An 11,008-nucleotide genomic window follows, 5' to 3' on the forward strand; every position below is an offset into this window, starting at 1 on the left:
CTTAGTGCCAGGAATGGTCTACCTCTTTTGGAGTTGTTGGTCAATGAGGTCCATAGACTCTACAACATTACAGGCTGTTACCAGGGCTCTTGGCTACCCTCCAACACTTAGTGGCAAAACACTGTGGCTGAAGACGTCATATACTTGCGTTATAGAACATGGAGAAACCATGCTGGCACACACCTGGAAGCTTCATCCCTTCTGGCTAGCTTTCATGGTGCTAGAAAGTGCTAGGTCTCTGCCAGAAGAGAAACACATCTTACCTAGCTGTGAACCCTGTAAACTACAACAACAACCTGTCTGACAAGACATGCCAACTGGCACAACAGGGACGTGAATGTCATAGGAGTAACCGATCACTTCCCTTATTGGATTTAAGGCTTACTCCACAAGTTGATAGCCATATCTGACATCAGTGTCAGAGCCAGGGACCTGTGACTAGACAAGTCATAGACCCTAAAGGAGAATTTATTGCCACTACTCTGCCAAAGGAGCACCGTGTTAAGCAGACTCCTAGTGGTTTATCATTATACATATAGACTAGTGCAGCTCTTAACTCTCATCTGAGAAGCTTCTTTTTGCAGTCAGTAATCATTAATACAAAGACAACTGGATAAAGTGCAGAGATTAAGAGACTGCGGAAGGCTCGCCCCGATGGAGTATCTTGATCACATGCCGCTGTTCCCAAGGCTTGGGGATCATTGAAAAAGAGGCGGAGAACTATAAGGACTATAAGAGTCATAAAAGTCGGAGGCAGTGGATGGCTACATGGAAACAGTGTTTTCTGAGCAAGGCACGGCAGCTGCACATAGACTTCACAGTGGTTGTGACAGCAAGCACAAAATCTGTGTAAGTTCAAGCCCGACTAAAGCTCAGCATGGAGAGGGGAGGTGGGTATCCCTAGCTAAAGAGCTATTGGCGATTGACAGCTACTGAGAAAGGGACCATCGCCTCTAGGCTGTGGTTCCTAGTAGGAAGGTAAATCATGTTCTAGTGGAAGGCCACACATCTAAGGGTATATGGGCTGCACCAATTGTACTTGATCGGTGTAAAAAGAAAGACAACGAGGATACAAGGTTAGATGAGTAGAAAAGGGGTGTAGATCTGGGAGGAAGCAGGAGCGGGCGGGAAATCTAGTTAAAATGCATCATGCGAAATTCTCGAAGAACTAATACAAATGAGAAGAATAATATTAAAATAAATTTTAAAATGGGATATGGAAAATGCAATGAGGGGGGACATAACAGATGCTCAAGGACTACTGTGGTTTGAATAAGAAATGTTCCCCCACAGGGACAGGTGTTTAAACATCTGATTCATCCTATTTCCAGTTGGTAGTGCTGTTTGGGGAGGAAACAGAACCCTTGGGAGGTAGAGCCTTCTTGGAAGACACATGTCACTAGGAGATGATGGGCACTGAGGGTCTGTGCCCATGACAGCAGGGTCCCTGGAGCCAGAGGAGTCAGCCCTCCTAGAGCCAGAGTTATAGGTGGTTGTGAGTTGCCACCCATGGTTACTTAGAACTAAACTGGGATCCTTTAGAGAAGCAGCTGAGCCTTCTCTGCAGCCCCTCAGCTATTCATTGTTTATGTCTTGAGAACTGTGTTGTCTCTGGTGGGTCTGCCAGAAGAGATTGTCTCATACTTACCACTCTCTGAGCTACTGTGGGTCTCATGCTACTCTGTGAAACAAGTACCCATCGTGTGTGAGAGCTCCAAGTATCAGGAAGACAAAGAAATTGTACAACGACAGCAAGTTCTTGTCCACCTAGATAATATGTGCACATAAAAAAATGCCGCTTATCTTAAAGACCCCTAGTGTAGGTCCAGTCTAGATGAATTCAAGTAGAGGAATCCTTTCTGCCATCTTCCCTCGCCGTCACCATGGTGCGAATGAATGTTCTGGCAGATGCTCTCAAGAGCATCAACAACGCCGAAAAGCGAGGCAAACGCCAGGTCCTCATCAGGCCGTGTTCTAAAGTTATCGTTCGGTTCTTAACTGTGATGATGAAGCATGGTTACATCGGTGAATTCGAGATTATTGATGATCACAGAGCTGGAAAGATAGTGGTGAACCTCACTGGCAGGTTGAACAAGTGTGGAGTTATAAGCCCTAGATTTGATGTTCAACTCAAAGACCTAGAAAAATGGCAGAACAATCTGCTCCCATCACGCCAGTTTGGTTTCATTGTGCTGACAACTTCTGCTGGCATCATGGACCATGAAGAGGCAAGACGAAAACATACTGGAGGGAAAATCCTGGGATTCTTTTTTTAAATGTAAAGCATAAATAAAAAGCCTTCGTGGACTGTGAAAAAAAAAATCAAGTAGAGGAATCTGCACTTGACAGTTTTTTTTAAAGGGACTTGGAACCAAAATACTCTTGATAGTCTTCTCAAGGGAAGAAGATACTACCAGGAGACACCTGGGTAGTCCCCCAAGTGAGTCAAGAGACTTTGAGAGGTCAAGTGTTTTTTAAGACTCACAGATGACATATCATTTAAAGAAGGTAGCACCTTAGAGAGGGTTAGAGCTTTTAAAAAGTATTTACATAAATAAAGGTCAAACAAAACCTGAAGAGAGGGTCGGGACAGTTTTAAGAGCCAGAGGGAGTAAATATCTACAGCAAGGTTGTACATGTTGGACATGACAGAACTATTGCACACATGAGCTCACAAAGGCTGAGGGACACACGCAGAACACTTGTGCAAGACCAAGCCAGCCAAGATTTTAACATGGATGGAAGAGAGACTCACGAAATCCTACCCCTAGCTAAAGAAACTATTGGCAATTGGCTGGGAGTCAGTTTATACCATGGATGCAACCCCTGATAAGCTATCCTTGTTCCAACAGATGCTTTATACCCATGAACATACAGGCAGCCCTCAGTGAAATCAATGGTTTTTTTTTTTAAGAGAACACAAAAAGTTGGGGAGGAAAGGGGAAGAGAATACGGAAGGAATTTGTGGGGATAGATTTGATTGAAAAGCATTATATGTGTGCATGAAATTCTCAAGCAATAAGTAAAGATTTAAAAAGCTCACCATGAAGAGCTAAATGCTAAGAAAGCAAAGGACACAGCTTGCATGCTTTCTCTGGTTTTCTTCGCTACCACTACAGAAAGGCAGGCATTAGCTGCACTCCCTCCCTCCAGCTCCCCCAAGTTTGCTCTCTGATTTCTCAGATAGCAGCCCAGGGCTCAGGAGACTGACAGGATGATGGGGAACGTCCCAGCCAAGCCCAAACAGCTTTGCTGGGGTCGATTTTTAAATCTCAGAAAATCGCCTTGTATACTTTTATTTAAAACGGTGATCTCAAGCTAAGCTGCCGTGCTTGACTGTGTCCTTTAACCTAGGGAACTTGGCCAAAAGAATATTCTTGAGGCCAACGGCCTAATAAGTTTTATAGGAGATTAAATATTTATATGAATAAAAATAGCACCTGCAGCGACACTGGGAAGGATAAAATTACAAGGGCTATGAAATCTTCATGCTTCAGGGCATAAATTGCTTACCAGCTGGATGAAGCAGTTTCCCTCACGAAACAACACTTCACAGCTAAATATGTCCTCCCGAGGAGTATCTTGAAGTTGACCACTTTGAGGAGCAAAGCTACAGCAGAGAGACCCTTAAGCTGTTGGTTGGCATCCAGCTTGAGTCTGTCCGGATCTTAGCAACTAACATGACAATTCGCCCAGTCCCAAATATGAATACGAAGTGCAAGAAGAGGTTGACAGCTTCATTCAAATGGCGTGAGAAGGAGGTGGAATAAAACTCCCCAAAAAAGGGCTGGAGAGAGGGCCGAGTGATTAAAAGGCACAGACTTCCGGAGGACCTGCATTTGGTTCTCAGAAGCCGCACTCGGCAGCTCACCACTGTGAGTGACTTTAGCCCCAGCGGATATGACACCCTCTTCTGTCTCCTATGGGCACATGTACATGCATAGTACACACACAAAGGCAATATAGGCATACATAGAAGTAAAAGAAAAATAGCAAAAATAATGCAGGGGCTCTGGCGGGAATAGTATTTGTAATACACTATCTCCTTCCCTCCCCTTTCTCTTTCTGTGTGTGTGTGTGTGTGTGTGTGTGTGTGTTAGGGGAAAACCTCCTGGATCCACCCTCCCAGCACTGGATCACATAGTGTTTTGTTTGCTTGCTTGTTTGTTTTTTACTCTGGTTTCTAGGGCATCCAACTCAGGTCCTCAAGCTTGCAAAGCAAGCAGTCTACGTGAGCCATCTCCTCTGCCTAAGTTCTGAACCTTAACAGTCCTCAGAGACTTTGTGCTGAAGATTTCAAATCTTAAAGCCATTTAAAATCAAGCAGAACAAAGGCTATCAATGGGAAAACTGGGGAAACCCTTTTCTTTTTAAAGACTATTTTCCCCAAAGCAGAAACCAATCACAAAGATTATCAATTAAACCTGTTCTTCTAGCCCTTCTAAAGGGAAGGCCACCATTTGACCAGCAAGAGAGACAACAGGAAAGCACAATGCATTATGGGGGACCGAGAAGATAACATGCACACCCATTGTTAGATCACAGATTTCACTTTCAGCCTCCCCCCGCCCCCGCCCGCACCAAAAGTACACAGTTACATTTGCAAATGACTCCTTTGTGCCTATGAGTGATGGGTCTCACAGTCAGCATCCATCAATACAGTTTATAAATTAAATATTCCACAAGGTGAAGAGTACCAGCCAGCCAGGCAAGGGATGTTGATAAGGTTAATGATGGTTGGCTTCTGTTGAAAATTCCCTCGACTTTGCAAGTTTAGATAACACATTTTGCACACTCAATCCACGGTTCCTAAAAGGATGAAGTATTCAGCTGAGTGATTAGCTGCTTTCTACTGAAGGATTATTTGAAAAAGGCTCTGGCCTCTGTGAGGATGTTTCGGTTCAAAGCAATAAAAAGAAGGATATGACAAGTGGCCCTTCAAATGACGTCAAACCATTTATGAATCACAAACCAAATGGGAACCCTCTCGCACCCCAAAATTTCCAAGATTTCTGGGGAGAGTGCTCCAACACAGCAGCATGAACTCTGTGACGATTTGCCACACTTCGTGCTTTAAGAACCATAACAGAAAGGGTTCTCTGCCTCCTCAGATGGGCATCGGCAGGGGCCAGCCAAAGTACACAGAGAAGAAGGAGGAGAAGAAAAGCCAACATCAGGACCTACAGGGAAGATCTTTTAGAGCAGAGAACCCCACACTGAGAAGATGGAAACATGGATGAGCAGATACATACAGACCTCTCTATATATGTATATATATCTATATGTATATATAGAGAGAGAGAGAGAGAGAGAGAGAGAGAGCCACATGTGCCTGGCACGGACAGGAACCAGTTTTTGTTATTTTTAGCAAACCTTTAATTTAATGTATCTTTTCTGTGCTGAAAAGGAAATGGTGAAATTAATAAATTGGGTTTCTTTCGAGCCTGGCAGGCAGCCTGTGGTGAAATGTAAACACATGTACATGGGAGCTGGGATTAGCATTTACTGAAGAAAAGGAGTAGTCAATATTTTAATGAGGAAGTCTAAGAAAGCAATAGCATGAAGCAAGCTCTGGTGACACCAGGGAGCTTTTTAAGTTAAGCCAACTAGTTCCAAATTACTACCTTGCTCAGCTTTCCTTTAAGGGAAGTTTTGACTTACTTAGGGGGAAAAAAAATACAACTGTGGCATTTAGTTTTAAATATCATAAAATAGCTGTAATAGTTCCCTCTATAAATATATACTTTAACCTGTATACATCGTTCTCATTATATACATATGGAAAAGGAAGGGCAGCTACGCCATTGCTTCAGCTAAGTGGCACATTTGACAGTGTCTTCTGTCTGTATTCTCCAAAGACAGAAATACCGACTGAGAGATACTGGTAGAACCTAAAAGCAAGGAGATAAAATTACATGAAAGGCAGCATGGGTAACAGACGCCAATAAAAAATCAATGGTGACTTAAGATAGAATCATGCACGTAAGAAAGATCGGGGTCGTCTCTGGGGTCAATTAGAAAACACTGCCCAACATGTGATTTCTAATCTGACATACCTTGGAAGCTTATTTCTGTCTTCCAGGCAGAATTCATCAAGAACCAGAGGGAAAGGAGGGACTCGAACATTCCGAGGACAATAGAAATGTAATGAGCTAGAGAGACAAACAGAAGACCTCAAATATTGCCAGTCACCCGCAAATGAAATAAAATGACCTTAAGCTTTAAAAAGTTCTATGTTGACATTTCTGAACTTCAGGGTACCAAACAGGATGAGGCGGTTTGAAAACACACACTGAAACAGCATTTCCTATAGTCCCATGGATACTATCAAGAATGCTTTATGTCTGGCAAATATTTAAGCATCTGAATGCTCTTCAGTTGACCAAATTACACCTACCCTTCCAAACACAGAAATCATGTCAACGAAGAGGTGATGGCAGGGAATAGTAAAATAGAGAAATCGATATCGTGAACCAAGAGGGACAGTCCATAACTGTTAGCCCAGGGCCAGAAGGTGGGGGCAAGATTCTGAGTTTCAGGCCAAGAGGATGAATCAAACATAGTAAAATAAGACAAGACATGATGGTGTAGAATCAAAAAGGGCCAGATGGGCACATGGCATAGCTAATCAACACTACATATAGAAGACACAGCAAGGAGTGTTATAAGGTCATCTCGTCTTCTACACTTTCCATTTTGATGGAGGCGAGGTACCTATAGAAGCTAAAGAGGGCCTTACGCACGAGTACTCCAGAGAACATACAGTAATATTCAAAGCAACATTGGGGAGAAGGGCCTGAGAATGTAGCTCATATGGTAGAGCTCAGTATACATAAAATCATAGCTGCCATCATCCCCAACACTGTGAGACTGGGCATAATGGGGTACCCCTGTGAAGGCAGGAGAATCAGGAGCCCGAGGTCAGTCTCCCCGAGTTTGAGATCAGCTTGGACCATATGAGAACCCGTTTTAAAGAATGATGTTCATGCGATAAAAAAAAATTAGCTTCGATTTAATAACTAGAACTTAAAAGCACAAGGTTTCACACGGGCCTACTGTGTAGCCATAAAAATGATAAGAATGGATGCAAATGTGTCGGTATAGGTGCAAATGTAGAAACAATGTTAAGTCCGAATTCATTATGTCACTTATATCAACCTGTACTCAGTATGACAGAGACTTCATAATACCCGAAACTTAAAACCCTTAAGCAGTATACTACTCGATACAACATATCTAGCAAATTCGATAGTATCTTGAAAGGCTGCGGAGCCATAGGACAAGACTCTGAATAGTGACCATCCCCTGGGAGAGGGAAGGATGGAGAGTCTGGAGAGAGGAAAGAAGACACACATGGTATGTACCACGGACTTGTTAACGTATCCCTCAACCAAGTTAATATGTTTGTGGCACTTGTTTTATCATTACCTAGAAATCTGTAGGGCAGCAATCGAAATGAAAACCGCATGAAAATGTATAGCTTCACATAGTTTGATTAGTAAACAGCAAGAAACAAAATGTAAATGAAATTAGCATATGACTTAAGAGCCCGGTAAGGAAGTACAAAACTGAAGTTGAAAGTAAGACATCTGGAGGGTTGATTCTTCTTAACGACTCGTGACATCTATGATCAAGGGAAAGGCAACACGTGAAGTGATTCAACTCTATCTACACAAAATCACTTTTGTAAACTCACATGTTGTGGGAACTGTGTTCACAAATTCAAACTCCAGATGAACTGATATTTCAATAGAAGACTATAAATTACTGAAATTAATTCCAACAGAGGTTAAAAAAAAATGTGAACATATTGAAATCTTGAAAGAAAATTAGAGGCTTCAAATAATTTACTGCCTCCCAGTGAGACAGTTGCACACACTAATTCTCTCCCATCTAAAGAAAAGGGGTCATTCCATGCTATTTGACCTGCTCAGAGCTCAGGAGAGATGGAAGAGTCTTTATTAGTCAATAATATAAGGCCACTGTTATTCTTGACCAGAAAATTAATAATAAAAACAGAACAACACAAGGGTAACTATAATTTTCAGAAGCACTAAGTAAAATAAGCCTCTTGTCTTCGGGAGATTTAGTCCAGAATACAAAGATGAATTAATGTTGGAAATATACAGTAAATGAAACTACACACTGTTCTCTAATGAAATGACTTCACATCACAAAGATGACAATTCCGATCCCATGATTTATAAATACAATCCAGTCATCATCCAAATCCAACGTGGAAAAACAAATACAATTGTCAGGAAATATTGAAAGAGAAATCTGAATCAAGTTTGGCTTAACAGAAATAAACAGCAAAATTGCTATTGGCACGTGAACGCAACAGTACTGAGACACAATATTTATATTAGCAAAGCTAGGAAAAATAAGTATATACTAGCCAACAATAAAACCAGTAAACCTGTGTGTTATGCTCACATAATTGGACAATGTATGATGATTGAAAGTTACAGTGTAGAAAAGCATGGGAAAAGTCAAACCCTATCAGTAATTGAGAATTAAATTTTGCAAAGTACATCTACAGGATTAAAAATAGAAGAAGAAGAAGAAGAACATTATCTAGTAACAGGGGGAGAAATGCCTTCCAGGACGGATACCAAATGTTAACAAAAGCATTTTCCCCAACATGGAATTAAATCATTTCTACTTTTGCTATTTGGATTTTTCATTATTTTCAACATTTTTCAAAAACGAAAGTGCTGATGTCGTCTTTATTCGAAATATCCTTGAAAGGCTGGTTCCTCTGCCGTGGCAGTATATATTCATTCACATATGCGTATACAGCACTGAACCTCGCTGGAAGCATATATAAAGGAAATCTGAGCAGTGTGCCAATGGCAAGCATATGACTGTGAGTCACCGGAAAAAAATGACTGTATGTCTGAAGGAAATATTAAAATGAATAGCTCAGCACTGCCGTGATTGCACAGAAGTGTATCTGTTCGCTCTGTGCACTGGGAAGGAATTTTTCATTTCATACATCATTTACAGCTTGCTGCGATGATTCTGCAAGATCAGTCCATACCATTAGCACACACAAAGAGAAACACCCAGAATGCTCCCTGCTAGAAAAAATCCAAGTGTTTGCGGGGGTTCAGTAAGTACAAAGGTCCACGCTCTGTATAAGCCAAGGCTGACCTGCCCGCCTGAATGAACAGGGTCTGGTGACAACCAACAGGGGCCAAATATCTGAGGTCAAGCAGGTACCTCTTTTAAATCCATGGTCCAAGCTTGGCTTGTGCTTGAAGCTGCACTTCCTTTGCAAAGCTATTTAGACTAAAAGAAAACAGAGCGGTCAAAGGCATAAGACAATCTCACTAGAGGGGATTAATTTTTATGAATGGGTAACAACTTTGGTTTCTAAAATATGCCATCAAGGCATTTAATAGCTAGCCTCTGGGCTACTCAACACTTTGTCAAAAACAGTTGCCTTCTGCGTCTGCCACTGGACCCTGGTCACTGATCTTTCGTAAGTGCCACCGTTTCAACTGAAAACATGAAGAGCTTATACCAAAGCACTGTACAATTTTACCTCGTATATCTCAGGCCAGGGAGAAAGATGCTGGATGGTGAAATATGTCCAGGGTCCAGAGCATTCTATAAACACTGTCTTCCTCTAAGGTACTCACGATGCTCAGGAAAAGCAACTGTCAACCAAGTTCTGCCTCCAGGAAACCTTGACATTTCAACATTCCCTGCTTCCTACCTAGAAAAGCTCACATCAGTGTTCCAGTGAACGGATCTATAATGTCCTCATCTTGCAGACACAGAGATGACAGTCCAAATCTCTGCACTGGGAACAAGAAACGTAGCTTTAAACCATTCACGGGCACTCACCCAGACCAGCCATGGGTATGTACCAAAAGGATCCAAACATGTGTCTTAAAAGCTCAACGCCTTCCTTAGAAATTGTCTATCACTTCTATTTGCATATGGCGACAATCTTTAGCAGCTAGATTCACTTATCCAGAAACATTAACCAGCAGGTACAGTATTTTACTGTGCAATAGATGTCTGGTCTATTGACTTCTTGGCCGAAGTCAAATTCATGGCGCAGAGAGAGAGAGCGAGAGCGAGAGCGAGAGCGAGAGCGAGAGCGAGAGCGAGAGAGAGAGAGAGAGAGAGAGAGAGAGAGAGAGAGAGACAGAGAGAGGTATCCAGGTGTTTTAAAAGCAAATCCATTAAAGTTCAAGTTGTTCGTTTTTATAGCACTTGTATTCCAAATCACTATGGCTAAGAAATCTGAGAAATCTGGCAGGGGCACAAGCTCCTGGCTTCAAGCAATCTTGAACTTTGAATAAAACAAAGCACTCAGAGGAGATGCCCTGGATCATTTCTGGGACACCCCAACTGGGATGTGTCTACATACCAAGGTCAGAGGTCTTCTTTGATTTATTTTTCTTTTGGTCTCAGAAGAGTTCAAAAAAAATCAAGAAGCCTGTAAATATGAAAAATAAAAAAGAGTTAGGTTTAAGGAGAAGATCTAGAAAATAGGAATCAAAATCATCTGTAGAAGTTGAGAACATACACACGTGGCCTATCTGAGGTTATAGACCATTATCAGCAATCTTCAAAGCCATGGGCAAGATGGGTGGAACAAACACAGAGGCACCACACTAAGAATGATAGCAAGTCTTCCAGTTTCAGGGAAAGCCTATGCCCTCCCTTTCCAAGAAAGAGAAGGAAGATAGTAGACGATGCATACTCTCATTAAATAATAAGGGTCTCATCATGTGATACATTTTGATTCATCATTAAATACAATCTAAGAAAGGATGGGAAGGATTTTGTGATTTTTTTTTCCTACTGGCTTCCATGTAGGAAAGAAAATAAAAGGAATTTTCTTCATGTGGTAAAAATAGTCATACACGTACACACGGGGGGGGGGGAGAAGGGAGGAGGAGGAGAGGGAGAGAGAGAGAGGATTAAAAAAAAAAGGCAAGCTTTAGGCCATGTGTTGGCCAAGGGGGTGGATTTTAGTATGCCATTG

At 41.9% G+C, this 11,008-nt stretch overlaps 1 protein-coding gene across 1 annotated transcript; it reads left to right on the forward strand.

Moving 5' to 3' along the window:
- Positions 1-1,859: 1,859 nt before the first annotated feature.
- LOC114622273 (40S ribosomal protein S15a) lies at positions 1,860-2,322 on the forward strand. Its single transcript, XM_028768745.1, has one exon. It carries the CDS (start codon positions 1,884-1,886, stop codon positions 2,274-2,276), a length of 393 nt encoding a protein of 130 aa, XP_028624578.1. The 5' UTR covers positions 1,860-1,883; the 3' UTR covers positions 2,277-2,322.
- The last annotated feature ends 8,686 nt before the right edge of the window (positions 2,323-11,008 follow it).

The sequence above is a fragment of the Grammomys surdaster genome, unplaced genomic scaffold (genome assembly GCF_004785775.1).
Source record: "Grammomys surdaster isolate TR1022 unplaced genomic scaffold, NIH_TR_1.0 187, whole genome shotgun sequence".
Taxonomy (NCBI): Eukaryota; Metazoa; Chordata; class Mammalia; order Rodentia; family Muridae; genus Grammomys; species Grammomys surdaster.

Coding starts and splice junctions, on each gene's coding strand:
- LOC114622273 (XM_028768745.1), top strand. CDS start 1,884: ATGGTGCGAATGAATGTTCTGGCAGATGCTCTCAAGAGCATCAACAAC.